The 21,748-nt window shown below is 43.2% G+C and overlaps 1 protein-coding gene across 2 annotated transcripts in view; it reads left to right on the forward strand.

Annotated features, from left to right (window-relative positions):
- The window catches only part of VSTM4 (V-set and transmembrane domain containing 4), a 78,540-nt gene that overhangs the window by 46,852 nt on the left and 9,940 nt on the right, over nt 1-21,748 (forward strand). Inside the window, exons 6-7 of one of the 2 annotated variants that reach the window (XM_043476351.1) lie at nt 6,269-6,393; nt 7,735-7,796. In XM_043476351.1, coding sequence (XP_043332286.1) covers nt 6,269-6,393; nt 7,735-7,796 — 187 coding nt within the window. The remainder of the gene's footprint in view (nt 1-6,268; nt 6,394-7,734; nt 7,797-21,748) is intronic. The other variant, XM_043476352.1, reaches the window with a different exon arrangement.

A 21,748-nucleotide genomic window follows, 5' to 3' on the forward strand; every position in this document is an offset into this window, starting at 1 on the left:
AATTACCTCACAAAGGAGCAGCTCTTATCCTGATGCTCTTTGCAAAATGCATGCAAGAAGGTCGTATGCAGAAAGTAATGCATCAGGATCCCCAGGGGTCTGCAGGTCCTTTGTAGCTGCTCCCACCCTGGTGCAGATTTCTGAGAACTCTGCCATGTCCAGCCAGCTCCCTATTCAAGCAGAGCAGATTCCATAATAATGATGATACCAATGCTGGTAAGATAGTCATAGGTGACACCCATTTAGTGCTTCTACTTACCAGATGTAGTTCTGTGTGCTTGACATAATTTAACATATTTATGAGAAAAAGTCTTTTCAAGGGAAGCACCATTCTTCCACCTTGAAAGTGAAGTTCTACAGGCTGTACACAGCTCCTGGCATGGACTATGGATGACCTTGTGTGGTAGTGGAAGCCTATGGAGCGCTTTCAGAGGCCTCAAGCCAGATGTCAGGAAATTCACCCTATTTACGCTAGTCCTTGGCCTTTATCAATGGCAGTTGACCTTGGTGAGGGGCGACCTGTAATTGCAAATGACAGTGAGTTGCTAACATAGTTGTCATGACCTGTAGCACCCTACAGACCCTAGCACTCAGTCCGACCTCTTCTTATCAGGACAGAGCTCTGAGCAGCTATAACAGTCCTGCATTTAGTTTAGACTGAAAATGCAGTGAAATGCTGATAACGTCTTCTGCTAACTTCTCTTTAGGAAGCTGGTTTAAGCCCAGAGCAGCCATTGTGGGTCTGGCTCTGTTGACCTTCTTCCTACCCTAGTTTTCTTGTTCTCTGTTGTCTGGGCTGGGCCCAGAGTCCTTGCTTCAGGGCCTGGCAGCAGATGGAACTGGTTCAGATCCCAAAGCGCCTGCCTTGACCCCTCTGAGGCTTCATTTTCCCATCTAGGAGGGTCAGAGATTATGGCTATCAGGTGCTTTTCACAGTGCCTTGAGTAGGGTAGACTGATAGAGCTCTTATTAACTTGAGCTTCTGCAAAACATGATTGGTCACAATTGGTTCAATGCCTGGTAGAGTCCAGTTTGCCTGCTCTACCTGATGGCCTAGGGCGCCGCCCGCCACTCGGGTGCAGCCTCTCCCTACGCCCTGCTCGCCTGCTCTGTCCTGCCTGGTACTTGTATATCTGTGGCTACGTCAGTGGCTCTGGAAGGGCACCCTGTGCTCTCTCAGGAAGAAAGATTTTCTGATCAAGATTGAAGTTGAAGTTTGTGTTTCCCCTCAGGGCTAAGACGTGGCACCATAAGATAACCAAGTGGTAAAATTGTTCTCCCTAGGTGGCACCATGAAATGTCCCCATTCTTCACCTGCATCCACACACTGGAGGGTAGGATCCATGCTGTTTAGCTCATGTCCCATCTCATTTAGGCTGAGCTGTCTCATCTGACCCTAATGATAACTCTGTGAGATAGATGGCAGGGGTTGTTGTTGCTATTTAGTTGCTGAGTCGTGCCTGACTCTTTGCTATCCTGTAGCCCGCCAGGCTTCTCTGTCCATGGAATTTCCCAGGAAGGAAGACTGAAATGGATTGCCGTTTCTTTCTCCAGGGGATCTTCCCGACCCAGGGATCGAACCCGTGTGTCCTGCATCTCCTGCATTGGCAGGCGGGTTCTTACTACTGAGCAGCCTAGGAAGCTGAATAGCAAGGGTACATCTCCCCACTTTGCAGGTTGGGAGATGTGGCCCAGGGAAGTGAGGGACTTGCCCTGTATCACCTCCCTGCTCCGAGTGGAAGCAGATTCAGTGCACTTCTGCCTGCACCAGAGCCTGTTCGCGGGATCCAGCCTCCGTGGAGCAGAGGTGCCCAGCCTTCGTGGGATGGGGACTCCCGTGAGGGACAGCTGGGCCGGAACTTTGTGTGTGTCACAACAAGGGGCCCACACATGGGCCTCCTGCCCCACCCTGGTTGGAGCCAGAAGAACTGCCCTGTTTCCCACAAATAGCACTTCTGTTCAATCCGGCCTATTTTCTATCTTCCTCGGTTTGATTGGCTCCAGCAATGCTCGCTTCCTTGTGTCAGACACAAAATGTAGCCCTGTTGCAACCCAAGATGTAGAGTAACTTTTCTTTTAAGTGAATCATAAAATGCACTTTCTTCGTCAAAATTTCCTACCAGGCCTGCTGGCTCAACAGGAGATGTAAGATGCTGAGAGAACAGTTGTCTGTCATATGCCATTGTGGTGACTCATTGTATCTGAGGGCTCATGACTGAGGTATGAAGCAGAACTAAGTTTAGTGCAGTTTTACTGTTTTCAGGGGGAATGGTGATGACAAAGCAGAGATCTTTTTCAGCTTACAGAAAGCCCTAGACTTAATGGCTTAGACTTACATATCTCAAAATTTTCATTTTATTTTAAGGAGCAAGAGGATTAAAACCAAGAAAATAGCAGAGCAAGTTGTTGTTAGGCAGTGATCAAAAAGAAAATATCAAATGATTTTAACAAAAATAAATGACCATGCGTTTAACAAAAAGTGAAAATTCAAAATAGGAGAAATGTTTGTGATAAGCATGTCAGATTGATGTAAAAAGTGCAAGCAAATATATAAGAAAGACTCATGGTCCTAATAAGTAATAGTAGAAGGTGTCCATACATCATTCATAAATGAGAAAACACAATTAGACAAACACAGGAAAGGTTACTCCTAGCCAGCAGAGAAATGCAAATAAAAGGAGATAGCACATTTTTCTTTATTAAATGAGAGAAATTTTTTTAACTGATAAATCTGATGTTAAAAAGGATGAAAACATAAATATGCTTATCCATTGACCAAGTGGCTATAAAATAGTACTAACTTGTCAGAAATCATTTTGACAGTGGGTATTGAATAGCCTTTAAAATGATCCTTTTTTCCTGAACTAGTATTTCTAGGTCTAAGAATTAAAAAATGAAAGTCTAAGAATGGAAAACCATTATGCACAAATACACTTATAGCAATGTTATTTATTTATCAAAAATTGGGAAACAGATGTTTAGATGCTGGGGAAAGGCTAAGTAAACTGCAGCATGTCTTGTCATTAGAACAGTAGGAGGATATAACAATTTGGAAAATGTAGATTAAGTAAAAAGTAGGATGCAAAATTGTAATGCAATTTTATTTTTTAAAAAACAATGTATAAGAGCCAGGGAAGAGTTGAAATTTAAGTCCACGCAAAAGCCTGCCCATGGATGTAGCTAGCAGCTGTTTATTCATAATCTCCAAAACTTGGGAGCAACAAAGATGTCTTTCAGTAGATAAATGAATAAATAAACTCTGGTACATTCAAACAATGGAATATTATTTGACATTAAAGAGAAATGAGCTATCAAGCTATGAAAAGACATGGAGAAAACTTAAATGCATATTTCTAAGTGAGTGAAGACAATCTGAAAAGGTTCAGACAATGTATGGTGTTCTGGAAAAGGCAAAGCTATGGAGATAGATAGTAAATAGTGGTTGCCAGAGATGGGGGAGAGGGATGACTAGGTGGAGCACAGAGGAATTTGGGGGCATGGAAACTATTCTGTACCTTACTCTAGTAATGGATGCATTATAAATTTGTCCAAACCCATAGAATGTACACCACCAAGAGTGAACCCTAATTAAACAGTGACCTTTGGGTGATAATGATGTATCAAAGTAGTTTCATTAATTATCACAAATATATATACCATTCTGGTGGAAGAAGTTCATAATGTGGCTGGGCAGTGGTCTGTCTGAAATCTCCGTACCTTTTGCTCGGTTTTGCTCAAAAAAATAAGGTCAAAAAAAGAAATAAAACACAGAAGAGGAAAAAGACTGGAAATATTTACGAAGGTTACAATAGACTTATTATTTTTGTTTTCATGTCTGTAATTACCATTTTAAAACATGAACATGCCTTAATTTATAATGGAAAGAAAGGAAAAAACATTTCAAGAGTTTAAGATGCTAGGAAATGAAGCTGTACATGTGGTTGTGTATTTAAACAATCCTGAGGGTTTCTGACCCCTTTTCCATCGTAGTGGCCAGAGTTTTGTAAACACACATTCCTTTTGGCTATTTGTGAGTTTACACAGTTGACCTTATACTTAAAGCCATGGTCAGCTAGAGTTTCTGTTCCCAATAAAAATAAGCTATCTTTGGGGACTCTTGGTGTGAACTATATTCTTAGAAATTTCCCCGCTAGTCACTGTATGAGTCTGTGTTGTTTTAAAACTCAAGGACTGTATTAGAATAGTCTATTTTCTTTTATTAAATGTATAATATTTAGATAGATAGATATTTGTGTTTAATTTACTGTTTTTCAAAGATTATACAATCACATGTGTGCGTGCTAAGTCGCTTCAGTTGTGTCCGACTCTTTGCAACCCTATGAACTGTAGCTCACCTGGCTCCTCTGTCCATGGGATTCTCCAGGCAAGAATACTGGAGTGGATGGCCATGCCTTCCTCCAGGGGCTCTTCCCAACCCAGGGATCAAACCCGCGTTGCTTATGTCTCCTGCATTGTCAGGGGGGTTCTTTACCACTAGTGCCACCTGGGAAGCCCCTATACAATCACATGGTTTAGTAATTTAAATTTAAAAGTGAAATAATTAATTGAAAAAATGTATGTACAGTGATAATTCTCTCTGTCCAGTCTTCTATCTCATTAGTTCCTCAGCACCCACATTCTAAGGAATACTTTTTAAACTCTTTAATGGATATTTCCAAAGTGAATATTTCCGAAGTTTCTCTATGCTTGTGTACATAAATACTAAGATATGTCATTTTCTCCTTTTTTTATACAAAAAATGACACATTTTACACATTGTCCAACACCTAGCCTTTTCACTTAATAATGGGTCTTTCCTTATCCTGGTATAAATAGCTTCCTCATTCCAGTTTCAAAGGACGGCCTTTGTATGCACTTATGGATTCACCATGATTTCCTTAACCAGTCCCATGCTGATGGACAGTTAGGCTGTTTCTAATCTATTGCTGTTGCCAATAGCACTATAATGACTTATATGTACCTATTGTACCCATGCAACAATATCCACACAATAAATTCTCAGAAGTGAAACTGCCAGGTCATAGAATATAAACCTCTGTAATTCTGATAGGCCTGTGATCCTGATTGCTGAATTATTCTGCATCAGGAAGGGTTTCCACTTGTACCCCCAATACTTCTGAGTGCCTGACTCCTCACACCCTTGCCAAAAGAGTGCTTTACCTTAAGTTTGACTGTTGCCATTCTGATGTGTGCAGAAAGAGAGTGCAGTACATTTTTATTTGGATTCCTCTTTCTTGAGAAAGTTTTAGCATGTTTTCCTAGCTATGAGCCTTTCCTCTTGGGTGAAAACTTTACCACCTTTGTTCATTTTGGTTATTGGGTCATATTTTAATGGATTTCTAGAAGTCCTGTGTATCATGGAGATAGCCTCTCTTGGTAACTGTACTTACCTGGCCGATTATGTGTCTGAGGACAAGAGAGGTACTCTCCTCTGGGTTGCTGGAGCCAATAGGATGCATTTGAAAGAAGACTGATGGCCATTCAAGGAAGTGTGTGAACTCTACACGCAGGTGGCATTGACAACAGGTTTCACATCAGGCCAGTCTGGGTTTGCAGTTTACAGTGTTGCTTAGGGCAAGTCACTTGGCATCCTTGAGTCTTGGTATTCTTACCGGTAATATAAGGTTTACCCATTACTTCGGGCTATAATGGATAACACATAGAATATGATACTATAGTGATTGCATAAGTAACTACCCAGATAACTGAAAACACTCACCACACTCCTGAGGATCATTTCAGCCTCTACCTCATAGGTGAACGTACAGCAGGAGGATAGGGTTAGACCAATCATGGTGGCCTCTGGGGGCTCCCAGCTGCAGTTCCCCAGGGTCCTTTCTCCCTTGCACAGGGGCTGCTCTGTCTCTATTGTGAACTGCAAAGACACATGCAAGGAACACTGGTGTTAGGGGAGCTCAAGAAGTTTTTAGTGATATCTTAATACCCTACTGGTGATATAGCCAAGCCAGACTGAGTGTAAACCACTAATCTGTACATCGCCAAACAATGTAAGCAAGCTGGCCCTGGGTCTCTCCAGAGATTTTGGAATGTTACACAGCAGAGTATATATTCCTAACCAGCTCATCTCATCATCCTTAGCCAAGGGTCAGTACCAGACATCCCTGGGGATAAGCACAGAGCCATCTCATTTCAGCTCTAAAAAACTCCTACCTTACATAGGTTCATCTGGGTTCTCAGAGACTGTTGCTCCCTTTCCTTGGAACAAATCTGCCTTTGCCTTCACCAGGACCTGTTTCTTCTGCAGCTCAGGGGAGACTGTCACCAGCGTGACCAGCTTGGCACCTCTGCAGCCCAAGAAGGGCAAGAGGAGGAAGGAGAAAGTTGATGTTCCTCCTGCAGTTCCTGCCAAAGGTAGGAAACTAGCCAGTGGGCACCCCCGTGGAGAGCAGAGCACCTGGGGTCTGATGTGAGTTTAGGACAGGAGAGAGCCAGATGGAGGATGTGACATTCCTGATTACATGGTCTGCAAAACTCCACCTAGATTCTGATCATATCTGAGCCCTGTCCCTGAGGTGGGCTGAAGGGGGCGTGGGGCCATTGGCCACACACCTCTACAGACTATTCTAAAGTGTATTTCCCTCTGAACTACTATCATAATCTGCGCAAAGCAGGATGGAGCAAAAGGGTGTCTGTTTATTTAAGGGAAAAAGTTTCTCTGATTTTTCTAAGGATAAAAAACAGGTGTGTAACTTAGTTTGGATTTGTTCTAGGATAAAATGAGGGTTATTCCTTGATTCCAAGGAATTATGACAGAGAAACCTAAATGAGGAAGATGGGCATTTCCTGAGGCAAGAACTAGAGGTGTCTTTAAATAGTTCCTAAAATAACTGTGGCTAACTTAGGAGGTCATACCTCAAAGGTTTCGATATATAGTTGGGAATACAGGGTTTCCCCGATGAATAATTTAATAACAAGACAAGATCCATTATATTCCTCAATTGGGAGTTTCTAGGATGTCCCCTAAGCACCCTTTGAGCCCTGTGGTAGAAGGCAGTGGTGCTGAGTCTGAACATGTATCAGGTGGACGGAAGAGGCTGGGAGTCATGGGTGTCCTGGGAGGCATGACATGTGTGGATCTGGGGAGGGAAGGGGGTGGTCCCTGCTCTGGGTTGGGCAGTGTACTGTTGTAGCGTCTGATTCAATCAGAGTAGACAGTGCCTTGTCTAACGAAAGACGAAAATGAGACTCAGAGAACCACGTGCTAAGTCCTGACTCTGGGTTCAAGCCCCAAATCATTTAATACTAGTTAGTTACATGACATTGCAGGAGGAGCCTCAGTTTCCTCCTCCGTTAAATGGGGACAATAAGGCCCTCCCTAATGACCTCACAGGGTGGCTGTGAGGGTCAGAGGTCACCACCATCAGGGTTAGTGTGCAGCTAGGAGGAAGCCCCAGGGAAAGTTCCAGCCTCAGCCTTAACCAAGTGTACCTGGTTCTCACCTGCACTGACCTCTTTGTAGCTGGTGGTGTTTTGTCGACCTTGTTGAGGAGAGAGGGTGACATGTCCAAAGGCTAGGAGAGGATCACCATTCCCCGAAGGGCACCAGTCCAACTGTTACCTGGATCAGAAACTGAAGTTCTTCCACGAAGGCAGGAAGGGGCCCATAAGACTCTGTCTGTGGTGCTCATGGTAATGTGGACTTTAAGGGTCCTGGAAGGAATTGCAAACTAAACCGTTGACATGTTTCTACAGCTCCCATCGCCACCACGTTCCATAAACCGAAGCTGTTAAAGCCACAAAGGAAAGTCACCCTGGTGAGTAACCACATTCTCTGTGCTGTCCCCTCAAGCCCTAAACACACTCTGGTCCAAGGAGTACCTTTATTGACACAAAACATGCTCCAAGTTCTTGGTGCTTCGTCCAAGCAAAGCCGTTCTCTCTTCTTGGGTCAGCTTTCGAGCCAGTTTTTCTCCATACCTAGTTCCCAGAGTGGCTTTTTAAAAATCCACATAGGATTGCTTTTTATCATCCATGCTCCTTTTTGAAAAGAAGGAAAAAAAATCACACTCTGGAATGTTTAAAATATAAAGTGGACCAGCTTGTATACATTTGTCTTGATAACCACTCTGAAGAGACTGCAAAAGAACCTTCCAGAATATATGTTGTACTTTTTATTTTGAAATACTTTTTAGATTTACAAAAGCATTAGAAAGATGATACAGAAAGTTCCTGTCTACTCTGCGCCCAGCTTTTCCTAAGGTTAACATCTCACAAAGCTGTGGTATATTTGTCAAAACTAAGAATTTAGCTTCAGCATATTACCATTAGCTGCACTCCAGATTCGGGTCAGATTTCAGCAGTTTTTCCATGAATGTTCTTTTTCTGGTGCAGGATCCCATCCAGGCTAGCACATGGATTTCATGGTCCTGTCTCCTTAACCTCTTCCAATCAGTGCCTCAGTTCTATGGCCTCGACACTTTTAAAGAGTAGTAGCTACATTTTTTAGAATGTCCCTTGCTTTGGGTTTCTCTGAGGTTTTTCAATGATTAGAAATGAGGTTATGGATTTGAGGGAAGAACAACACAGAAGAGATATGCCTTTCTCATTGCGTCCCATGGAGGGGACCTGCTGTGACATTCACCTTGACCACTTAGTGAGGGTGAGTCTGCCAGACTTCTTCATATAAAATCACTACTTTTTCCTCTCCACCCTCTATTTGTTAGAATTCAGTCACTAAGTCCAGATCACACTCAAGGAGAGTGGAATGAAGCTGCACCTCCTGCAGGGAGGGGTATCAAAGACTTTGTGGACACGTGAAAACCACCACAGTAATAGGTATTTTAGGGGAGATACATCAGCCTATGCAAATAGTGTGTTTTTCCTTGAACTTTCATCTACTTATTTTAGTGTTCATCGGTGGGTTTTGCTTCTAGCACTTATTACTACGGTGAATTAATGGTGATTTTCTGTTTTCCTCAACCCGTCTCTGTTTACTACTTAAAATTCTTCTATAAGCAAGAGCTGGCTCCCTTCTCTCATTGATTTATTCACTAATTTCTTTACATCAGTGTGCATACATGGAGATCTAATTTCTTTTAAATGTGTGCTTGTATTGTTATTCATTTTGTTGCTAATTTTGTTCAGCAGTTGTATATTTGTGTGAGAAAGAGAGAGAGAGAAACAGAAAAAGAGAGGGAGAGAGAGGCAGAGAAACTGGCAAGCCTATTCTAAAATGTGTATGTATTGCAAAGGAAAAGAATAGAAAAGTGGAGAGTTTTTATATGCCAGTTCACAAAATTTACATTAAAACCACAGTAATTAAGCCATGTAGTAAGTAATTGGGCTTCCCTGGTGGCTGAGACAGTAAAGAATTTGCCTGCAATACAGGAGACCCAGGTTCAATCCCTGGGTTGGGAAGATGCCCTGGGGGAAGACATGGCAGCCCATTCCAGTATTCTCTCCTAGAGAATTCCATGGACAGAGGAACCTGGCGGGCTACAGTCCATGGGGTCACAAAGGGCTGGACACGACTGAGCGGCTAACACTTTTACTTCGCTTTCAAGTAATGGTATTAGCACAAGAATAGACATATAAACCAAAAGAACATAATAAAGAGCCCCAAACATATCTGCATATGTATTGTTACTTAATTTTATGACAAAAGTGACATTACAGTGCAGTGAAGAAGGGATTATCTTTTCCGTATATGGTGATTATCTTTTCCATATATGGTACCGTATATATGTGGTACTTCACACCACACAAAAAATTAATTAGTATGAAAGGTAAAAATAAAGCTTTCTAAGCATAGTGTATCTACACAAGATCAGGGCAAGCAAAGATTTTCAAATCTGTAATGTTGTGAGCTTGATGGTTGCAGTCAGAACCTGTGTCCTTCTGAATCCAGAGCATGAGGTTTTAACCAGCTTATTCAAAGCTTTGTCTCAGAGGGAAACCTGGATCTCTATGCATGACTGACATCTTCTGGCTCAGCCTTTCTCATGACCTATTCTGTGCCCAGGTTACCTGCTGTTCCTCTGGGCAGGATGGCTCCTCTTTTCCAAGAGAGAACCTCCTTTCCCCTGCAATGAATTGTGGGTTGTGTTTTCATGAAGTGTGATTTCATCTGGTTCATGTCATCAAAAATTCCTTACCATTTCTGCTCTATTGACTATACCAGTTTTGTCCTCAAATACAGCAGCAAAGGTTTTGCTGATTTCAATAGATCTATGGTCATTCAGTGGACTTTGGGAAACTCAGTTGAACGCAGAGGCTGAAATGATCAACTTTTCTTAGAGCATCCTGCATCCTACCCATGAGAATCAGACTCCCCCGATAGTCTGAGCTCAGTCTCCCAGCTGTGCATACCACTGCACATTTGTGTAGGTGTGGGTGCATCTTTTCCTGATCTTTTATTCCTAATCCTGGTATTTATCAGCAACCTCAAGACTGATTATACTTTTGTAAATTTTCCCCATTTTACATTCTAAGTTGCTCAGGGCCTGCTGTTTCTAATCTAATCTCTTACCCCTTGTAAAAACAGAAACTGCTCTTTATTGACGTGCCATTGATACATCCCAGGGATATATAAGAAAAAGTGCTTTTTTGCATGTCATCATATTTAATTCTCACAGTAAGTTCCCCCATTCCTAGACTTGCCTGTGAGGACACTCAAACACTCTGCTTAAGGAAAGTGGGTTCTTACAACCCACAGGGGGTAGCGTTGCATCTCTCATGAAGAAACGGCTGCTCCCCCAGAGGATGGAGCAATGTCAGCAGCCTTGAATGGGCAACTCTCGAGTTCACAGCGACACAGCGCTGCCTCCTTCGGCAGTTTGGGGCCACTTATAAATGAAGTAGATTCAGTAGCATTTAAAAAAATAACTGGTCCCAATCACACGTTTTTTTGTTGTGGACTTTTTTGGGGGGGTGGTTAAAACCCCCTTCACACCTAAATTGGCCCCACATGAGTTTTTTTTTTTTCATTTTTCATCAAATTTTATTTTTTTAATTAATTTAATTGGAGAATAATTACTTTGCAATATTGTGATGTTTTTACCATACATCAACATGAATTGGCCACAGGTATACATGTGTCCCCTGCATCTTGAACCCCCCTCCTACCTCCTTCCCGATGTTATGGACTTTTTGTTTGTTTGAGCTAGTGTGCTCCTCTGGGACAGAGATCCAACAGAGGAAATTCTTGATTTGCACAGAAAGTAAGTCAGGGCAGTTATATATGCAGTTCAAAATGGATTCTTTGTTTTATGGAAATATTCACAATGCAGTTATTAAATACCAATTTTCCTGTCCTTTGATAATTTAAAATATGAAAAGACTTAAAATGTTTTAAACCAAATTTTCCAGAAATGAGTCAATTTGAAAACCAGTTTGCATCTACAACAATACACAATAAAGGAAAGACCTGACTCTGAGTGTACCTCTGCCTGATCAGCAGTTTAGAGTCAAAAATACCAGGCCTAGCATCTACAGGTTTTGGTTAATATTAAGATTTATTTTCCCAGTAGGCCAGCATTGACCTCAGTCTCAATTTGGTCGATATTTATCTCTCAGATCAATAAGTCTTGATGGCAGCTGAAACTACAGTCAATAGCTACCTGTTGACTCACACAGGCCTTGGTGGGTAATTTAGAAAATAATTTAGCAACATCTTTTCTTTGGGATCTGGTACCAGTTTAGGTGTTTAATTCTATAATTGCTGCTTTTTGCCACAAGTCCATAATATAGTGCTTCCTGGAGTGGTCACAGGCCACAGAGTTCTCCAGCCCCCCAGGCCCTCTTTCCAGAGTGATGTTGACACATGCTAATCCCAAGAAAGCAACCTGCCCATTCCCTCCACTGACTCGTTGGCAAGAAGGAAGAACCTCCATTTATTGAGCATTTACTACGTGTCAGCTCCTCTGTTAGGTGCTTTACAGGCTCCATCTCCCTCATCTCAACCACACACGCCGACTCCCAGCAGACCCTCGGACTCCAGGCAAAAATGACAGGTCTGGGTCCTTGCATTTTCACCCTCAAAGCATAACATCTTTTCTTATGTTTCCAAGATAACATGGCATTTTGCAAGAAGTATATATACCAGAGACTAATAGTGGTTTGAAAGAAAAAAATGATAGGACTCAAGAAGAAAAAAGAGGTGAGAAAGGCATTTTAGATGTTTTTATAATCGAAGTGTCAAAACTGCCTTCCCCCATTTTAACAAAACAACCAAACACAACAACCTGTTCTCAAAATTAGCTTATGAAGCCATGCCTTATCATCAAGGGTCTTTCTGATGGACAGTGTGTTCCCTTTGTCTAACAACCTGGCATGCTGATAATGAATCATTATTCCAAAATATCAGTGTTTCTTCATCCTTAGGGGGCCAGGATGCACTTTCTCAAAACTCAAAATGTGTAGTTTTTCTTCCAGTTGGCGGTGGGGGGATGGGCACTAGGTCAAAGTCTCCCGGAGGCCTTCAGGGGACCCCTGTTTCCTCCCCGTGGTTTTGGGGTCCCTGAACCCACTGAGATAATTCACATACTTCCAGAAAAGGCTGATGTTGCTTCCTTGTCTCAGAAGGAACAGAATATGTTTCTTTTTCTTGCCCTAGGTCAATTATTGATTCAGAGACCTCGTGGAGGAAGAGAAAACAGTTTCTGTGATGGGGAGGCGAGACCCCAATAGTAACAGGGACTGTGAGCCGGAGGGTCGGGTTGGCAGCATCCCCAGACCAACTCACAGAGGATGCAGGCCCATGGGCTCCTTCTGCCGCAGGGTCACGCCTGCTCACTGAGGCTGCCTCAGTGTATTACCTCTGTTTCCTGTCTCTCTAGAACCAAGTCACTCGCCTGTAGCGCTCTGTAGCTAGAAAGATCAGACCACCCTTGTTCTCTAAGGAGAAACTATCCGTTGCGAGCAAAAGGCTGAAGACATGGGGAAACCAGTAACATCAGGGGCTTAATCACAACAAGTTTCCCAGTGGGTCTCTTGTATCCTGTCTCCCTCTCGGATCCATCTCCCGCACTACTGCCTAGGGATCTTTCTCAAACACAACTCCAGTCATGTCATTTCCCTGCTTAAAATACTCTCGTGGCTCCCCCTTGCCTCCAGGATGAAGCACGGCTTCCTGCGAGCGGCAGCTGTCATCACTGATCTCCCGCTCCACCCCTCCACCCCACTAGCCTGTGTGGTCCAGGTCCCCTTCCTGCTGGCTCCATGGGCTCTGTCCTGCACCGGCTGCCTGGCTCATCCTTCCACAGGGCTGCCTCTCACCTCCAGGATGTAGCTCACACACCACTTTCTTTTGTGAGGCCTGCTGCTCCTTCAGCCCCATTTCTTCACACATCTGGACTCTTGTAGGCATCAGTGCTACCCTGTGTATGTCAGGGACTCCCCATCGCCAACTCTCATGGCACATTTTAGTTAATCTGTTATATCTGACCCCTCAAGGTGTTGATGCCCTTGTCCCTGGAAGTAAACATGGCCATCACCTGCCATGTACCATCACCAAGTACCTGCCATCACCCCAGCTGACTGCTTTCCCTCTTTGCTGTCACCTGCCCCCAGATGGTTAGGCTGGCTTCTGCTTCTCCACCTCTTCAGAGTGTTACCTTCCTCTGGGGTCCTCTTCTCCTTGAACACATTGCCTGGGAGACTCAACACTCTCATAGGTGCAATAGCCACCTGTGCAGCACATTGGTTTCCTAATCTCAGTCTTCAAGCCGGTTCCACACTGGTTCTTCTGACTGCTTATGAAACATTCCCCAGGGGGCTCCACATGTACTCCACACTTAGACACACAGAATTCATCACCTTTCCCCGGTCCTGCCCCGCCTAGGATATCCCTGCTGAACTCTAGGTGCCTTCTCCCTCATCCGCATGTTCATTGATGACCAAAGGCTGTCTGTTACTTCTCAGGCACCTGGCTTGTCCTTTCCTCCTCCCAGCCACAGCTGGCCCCCATGCCCACCACCTCCCCATCCATCTGACTTCAGGACTGCCCCCACCCCCCTGCCCCCCGAAGTTTCCTACAGCACCTGACCTCATCTGTATCTTAGCATTTCTCATGCCTGACTCAACTTTCTCCCTCACTAGAACCACATCGTGCCTTTTTACAAAGTGACCTTTACGTTTCTCTTACTGTGAAGGCTGTACGTGGTAGACACCTTAGATACTGAAAATATTTTTTAAAAGTTTTTAAAAATTGTGTTAAAATACACATAAAATTGAGCATCTTAGCCATTCTTAAGTATACAGTTCAGTGGTGCTAAGTATATTCACATTGTTGTACAAACAATTTCCAGAACTCTTTTCATCTTGCAAATGTCTGTACTCATTAAATAACTCCCCACTCTCCCCTCCCCCAGCCCCTGAAAGCTACCCTTCTACTTTGTCTATAAATTTGACCACTCTGGGTGCCTCATATCAATAGAATCATTTGGTATTTATCTTTTTGTGATTGGCTTCTTTTACTTAGCATAACATTGTCAAGGATCATCTATGTTGCAATGTGTCAAAATTTCCTTCATTTTTAAAGTTGAATAATATTTTGATTTATGTATATATATTACATTTTGTTTATCCATTCATCTGTCGACGGACTCTTGGGATGCTGCCACATGCTGCTATGAACATGGATGTGCATTCTCACTGAGAGTGCACGAGGGTTTTGTTTTCTCTGCATCCTTGCCAACACTTGTTGTTTTCTGTCTTTGTTTTTTTTTTTGTAGCCTTCCTAATGGGTGTGAGGTGGTATCTCATTGTGGTTTTGAGTTACATTTTCATAATGATTAGTGATGCTGAGCATCTTTTTCATGTGCTTTGGCCATTTGTATATCTTCTTTGTAGAAATGTCTGTTCAAGTCTTTCCCCATTTTTATTTTTATTTTTTCATTTATTTTTATTAGTTGGAGGCTAATTACTTTACAATATTGTAATGGTTTTTGCCATACATTGACATGAATCAGCCATGGATTTACATGTGTTCCCCATCCCGATCCCCCCTCCCCCCTCCCTCTCCATCCCATCCCTCTGGGTCTTCCCAGTGCACCAGCCCTGAGCACTTGTCTCATGCATCCAACCTGGGCTGGTGATCTGTTTCACCCTTGATAGTATACTTGTTTCAATGCTATTCTCTCAGAACATCCCACCCTCACCTTCTCCCACAGAGTCCCAAAGTCTGTTCTGTACATCTGTGTCTCTTTTTCTGTCTTGCATATAGGGTTATCATTACCATCTTTTAAAATTCCATATACATGCTTTACTATGCTGTATTGGTGTTTATCTTTCTGGCTTACTTCACTCTGTATAATGGGCTCCAGTTTCATCCATCTCATTAGAACTGATTCAAATGAATTCTTTTTAATGGCTGAGTAATATTCCATTGTGTATATGTACCATAGCTTCCTTATCCATTCATCTGCTGATGGGCATCTAGGTTGCTTCCATGTCCTGGCAATTATAAACGGTGCTGTCATGAATATTGGGATACATGTGTCTCTTTCAGATCTGGTTTCCTCAGCGTGTATGCCCAGGAGTGGGATTGCTGGGTCATATGGCAGTTCTATTTCCAGTTTTTTAAGGAATCTCCACACTGTTCTCCATAGTGGCTGTACTAGTTTGCATTCCCACCAACAGTGTAAGAGGGTTCCCTTTTCTCCACACGCTCTCCAACATTTATTGCTCGTAGACTTTTGGATAGCAGCCATCCTGACTGGCGTGTAATGGTACCTCATTGTGGTTTTGATTTGCATTTCTCTGATAATGAGTGATGTTGAGCATCTTTTCATGTGTTTGTTAGCCATCTGTATATCTTCTTTAGTTCTTTGGCCCATTTTTTGATTGGGTCATTTATTTTTCTGGAATTGAGCTGCAGGAGTTGCTTGTATATTTTTGAGATTAATCCTTTACAGAATAGAAAGCCCAGAGATAAATCCACGTAACTATGGACACCTTATCTTTGACAAAGGAGGAAAGGATATACAATGGAAAAAAGACAACCTCTTTAACAAGTGGTGCTGGGAAAACTGGTCAACCACTTGTAAAAGAATGAAACTAGAACACTAACACCATACACAAAAATAAACTCAAAATGGATTAAAGATCTAAATGTAAGACCAGAAACTATGAAACTCCTAGAGGAGAACATAGGCAAAACACTCTCTCGCATAAATCACAGCAGGATCCTCTATGACCCACCTCCCAGAATATTGGAAATAAAAGCAAAAATAAACAAATGGGACCTAATTAAACTTAAAAGCTTTTGCACAACAAAGGAAACTATAAGCAAGGTGAAAAGACAGCCTTCAGAGTGGGAGAAAATGGGCAGAATGGGCAAATGAAGCAACAGACAAAGGATTAATCTTTCCCCATTTTTAAATCAGATTTTTTGTGTGTGTTTGTAGATGTTCTTTATATATTCTGGATATTAACTCCTTTCAGATATATAATAAGCACATATTTTCATCCATTCTGTAGGTTGCCTTTGCACTCTGTTGACTATGTCCTTTAATGCCCAGAAGTTTTAAATTTTGATTAACATTAGTTTTAAAGTCATAGACAACCTGTCCATCACTGTGTCCTCAGTGGGGACCTGGGATCTGCAGACTGTATGTGGAGTGAATGAATCGAGGACGAAGATCTGAGATTGCAGCTCTAAGTCCTCACTGCTCAATGTGAGGTCCAGGGACCAGCAACCTGGGCATCACCTGGGAGCTTGTTGGGAAAATAGCAGCTCAGGCCCCACCCTAGATCTACTGAATTAGAATCTGCAGTTCAACAGGGTCCCAGATGAATCCGATGCACCTTGAAGTTTAGGAAGTACAGTTCTGAGTAACTTAAACAGTAGCCAGCTCTGGTTGGGTTATTGCTGGCAAGACAGAGTCATCGCTGGCCACCTTCAGAAATAGTTATACTAACATTTTAGTAAGACAGGTCAGCCCACTTGGGAGAATGGTGAATTTTCTCATTATCAACAGAGATAATTAAACATGAGAATCTGCTTCTAAAGGGTATTGTGACTCTTCCTCATTCCTGAAAACCTTTCCTGGATAGCTCATCCCCGTCTCAGCTTGGCGTAGCCCTGTCCTATGGTCTTCTAGGACCTCTCAGTCACAGGTAGAGAATTCTGACGTGTAGGAATGTGTAGCCAAGACCCATTTGCCTGGGATTCCCTTGAGTTTATAAAGTCTGCAGTAAACCTGCCTCCTCTCATGGAATCTGAAAGATCAGAGCACTTAAAACAGCCAGAGGATGAGGTTCATTCTATCATTGTTGAAGGGAACCTGTCTTAGGAGAGGGCCTTCCTTCCACCCAGTGTCAGCCCAGGACCGAGATGCCAGCTCTGTTCAGTGTTTCCCTGGTTTCTGGAAAGAACCCCCCTTTCTTCCAGCTTACTTTTCACTATCCAGAATGTACTTCTAAGACCAAAAAGAGTTTTTCTCTGATCAGTAGCAGAAAAGGGCTTTGAGGCTCATTAGACCCCAGTGATGGAATTCTGAGAAGATTTTAATAATAACCCAAACTCCAGCAAAATTATTTCCAGAGGACATGCATTTCAGGTTTCTTGAAGGATGTTTATAATAAGCTGGAGAATTTCTCTTGTTGTCGTTAAATGTGCTAGCACTGGTTTCAGTTGAATTCTACATGAAAAGGATATATTAACCTGAATAATATATGTTCATAATCTCGATTTAAAATTAAAAAGAAGGAAAAAACCCACAACCACATGAACAATATATTGCCCCAAGTAAAAGCCTTGGGAAAAAAACAAAAACTATGCTTGTACCACGCTAGTCCCATTTTTAGAGAGATAAAATTTCTATGCCCCCCTTGGTACACATGCACATCCCATTATTGTCACAGGGAGTTATGTATGTCGACTGGAGGGAAGAAGAGATGCGGGGCTTCGAAATGGATGAGAGTGGGGAAAACAGAAGTCGTTTCATTTCATGTGCTTCCTTCAGTCAGAGAGGGAGGGGTGAGCAGCTGGGTCTTTCATGAATGAGATGTGATCACCAAGAAGTCAAGATCAGGCGTCCCAGAAGTGGCAGTGGGAACATCCCGTATTAGGGACTCAGCCCTGATGCAGGGTTGTCCCTTCACTGTAGGCCAGGAGCTGGGTTCTGATGTCCCTCCGCTGCCTCGCGCTGTCTCCAAACAGCTGCTGGGCTGGAGGCTTCTCAACTGTATCACAGGCCAATGGAGGTTGGTCAAGACTCTGATGTTCTTAACGAGGGCCCAAGTGAAGCCACCACTTTCAGGAATCTTTTAAGACTGGTAGCACCCTAGGCACTCACTGGGGACCCTCTTTTGGGAGACGATGGGAATCCTCTAGAAGTGATACAGAGGGAGTCTTCCCCGTTCTGTTCTCGAAGGATAGTGCAGCTGTGTGCTTCCAGGAGGCAGGTGGCTTTGGGACTGACCACTTCGGAACTGTGTTTCTCCCATTTGCTGCATCACAGATTCATTGGAATTGTTTTGCTGTCTTTCATTCAGTGTTGACAAGGCGTGTGCGAGTTGCTCTAGGGGTTGCAGCGTTTGACCCCTGACAAAGGTGAATAGGCGTCATAGAGGTGAGCTGGAGCCCTGGACAGCCCAGGCTGAAAGCAGGCCTGGAAGTCCAGCAGGGCCAGTCCACTGAGTGACTCCACCTGGTCACACAGACCCACCCAGCCTTTGGGGGTCCTGAGCCCACTCTGGGGCAGGCCCATCCCTGTGTGTCTACAGGGAATGTCCCTGTGAGAGGCAGCTTGCTTTCCATCTCAGCTCAGCTAATTTGCTGCCTTTATTGGGCACTTCATTGTTGGGATCATTGCACTGCCAGGAAATTTTTTTTTTAACTTTTTCATTCTGTTTTATTTTTGTAATCTCATGGAGCAATATCATTTGTGCTCATATTTGATTTTTTTTTTTTAAAGCCTATTTCATTGAAAACTTCAGTTTTGAATGCAGAGCACTTCAGAGTTGTTATTAGAAGACTTTTTCCATCTCAAATAGAGAGTACTAGAAATGAAGTACCATTTTGGGGGGAAAAAAAGAGAGGAATAAAGCATCAGCAACCTGTAATATCTGTAACATCAAGCTAGGCATCCAGAATGTCAGGAAGAAAATTTCTATGTGAAGCTCAAGAAAATTTCATGACAAACTAATGGTGTATATAGGGGATTTTGTTTCCCTAGCCACATTCAATGCTTATTTATTATTATAATTTCCTAAAGCTGAATTTATAAATTCTAATAAGCACATGTGTGGTAATAAGACACAGCCCTATGAATTAAGATTATAGAGTATGCATAGAAAGATGATGAATGCAAACTATGAATTCAGTCATAGGTGCCCATTGCCCATGTTACATGTAAATCCAACAAATAAGCTAGCATACCTACTACTGTTTTATATTTGTGCTTCATGCTTGCTTTGTGCGTTGTACACTGTGTCTGTGACATAATGCTGGTGTTGGTAATGGTATTGGTGCTGGTGGTGATGATGGCAGTGATAATGATGGTTTTGATAGCAGTGACACACACACCTCACTTTGGTGGCATGTGCCCTTGCAGGTACTACCCCAGTGCTTACCAGTACAAACATCGAGTAGCTCCTGTGTGCCAGGTAGCACGTGGGTCGGGTATCTTCCTAGGAGCTAAGTTGTCGTGGCATGCTCCAGCCCACTCCTGTCTACTAGAGAGAGGAAATCTCTCTGGCATCTTGAAATCAGCCACTGTGGGAAGATTTACATATGTAAGTTCGCAAATGCTACAAATGAATTTTCTTCTTGGAGGGTCAGTTGCTCAGCAGTTTCCCTGCATACACTGGGTGCAGCAGTGGATACATTTGATAGAGCCTCTGCTCCCACTGAGCTGAGTGATGGGGTCAGAGGCTGGTTCTTGTGCTGGCTCTGGCGCTTGCTAGCTATTGGCCCCAAGCTTGCCATTTCTTGTGAAAGGACAGTAAGATGGACTTTATGCAAAGAGCTATTGGTGCACTAAGTAAACACAAGGTGCTATCATTGCATTCCAACGTGAGAAGCCAGGTGATCACCAAACGTACACTGCTTTTTAGTGCCAAGGCGTGATACGCGCTCAGCAGAGCAAGAGAGCAGGGTAGGGAGCCAAGCGGGGACGTGTTTGATGGGGCGGGGGCTGCCTTGGAGCGAAGACCTGATAAGAAGGAGGCAAGCTGCACTGCCATGTGGGAAAAGAACATTCCAAGCAGCGAGCATAGCCCAGGCAAAGGCCCCACACAGGAAGTGCTGTCCAGGTATGTCCAACAAACACAAGGAGACCTGCATGGCTGGAACACTGGTCAGCATGGGGGAGATATGATGTGAGCTGGGGACAGAGGAGTCCCAGGGTAAGATTCAGAAGGATGAGGATCTTGATAAGGACACTGGATTTTATTCCAAGTGTAAAGAGAAACAACAGGGAATTTCGTGCAGAGCGGTGAATGGCATGATTCAATTGATATTTTTAGAACTATCTGTCCCACTATTAAAAAATTACCTGATTTTTTCTGGCACTTGTCTGAGGTCCAGTGGCATCCAGCAGCATCTGGTACATGATGTTCTCCAAATAATCTCTGACTGTCTTCTTTTCTCTGCTTCTAAATATTTCAAAGGGACCGATTGTTAAAGCAACACTTGTTCATTTCTATGATAAAAATTATAGTCATAAGAATAATTGAGCACTTGTGTAGCATTTGCTGTTTAGCTGCCAGGTAATTTTCTAAGTACATTACATTTACTAATGCATTTAATCCTCAAACTAACCCTGTGGGATAGGTACTAGTATGGGTCCCACTTTACAGACAAAGAAACACAGGTACAGAGAGGTTAAGTAACTTACCCAAGGTCACACAGACAGTAAATAAGTCAGTCTGCAAGAGTCCATGCTCTTAAGTACCACCAGGCAGACCCTTGCTCGAACTGATGAATCTAAGTGTTAAAGATTGAGGTTGATTAGAAGATTGAGATTCAAGAGTGAAGATTTTTAAAGTGGACTTCTACATGGAAGTAGGTAACCAAACACTCTCTTATTCAAAGCATAAGCATTCTCTTGAATAATACTGCCAGGAAAAGTACATTTGGAAGACAGCTGGGAAAACATACATCTGCGGTCCATGGGGAAGAGAAAATGAATGACCGTATTAGATCATGGAGCTCTCACTGTGACACTGTGAGGAGTGTCATGTATCAGGACCCTCCCCAAGAGCGTTGTCCATAATTACATTTTCGCTTCCAAAACACATGTTGGTGAAATCTAGAGATATCCATCTGTCTGATGACTCGTAAGCCTCGGGCCTTTCAGGGTAGAGCTTCGGCACCGTCTAAAGCCAGTCACTTCTGCCTATCCTCAGAGCAATTAGCCAGGGGCATGTGACTTTCCATCACATCAGATTCATTCAGGGAATGCACTTTGCTAAACATCCTTTGAATTCTCTAGACTTAGGAGCATGATGTGAATTTGCTCTGCTCATGGTTTCCGAATGACTTCATCCAACGCAAGGTGCCAACACACCTGGATAAGACCTTGAAACCTTTATCTCCATCCAAGGCTTCTCTGCTGAGTTACAGAGGCTTTCTAATCCTTCCAAAGTCCTAGATAACACTGGGTATTGACCATCAGTCACTGGGTAACCATGGGGAGGGGAAGCCAGGTGTGAGGTAGGACTCTGCACGGCTTATAGATGGCTGGAACAAAGGAAGTGGGCCTCAGAGAGTCCTCTGTCTCCATGCACAGTAGTGGAGAGTCCTGTTCTCTAGGTTCAG

This window comes from Cervus canadensis, chromosome 8, assembly GCF_019320065.1.
Source record: "Cervus canadensis isolate Bull #8, Minnesota chromosome 8, ASM1932006v1, whole genome shotgun sequence".
Classification (NCBI taxonomy): Eukaryota; Metazoa; Chordata; class Mammalia; order Artiodactyla; family Cervidae; genus Cervus; species Cervus canadensis.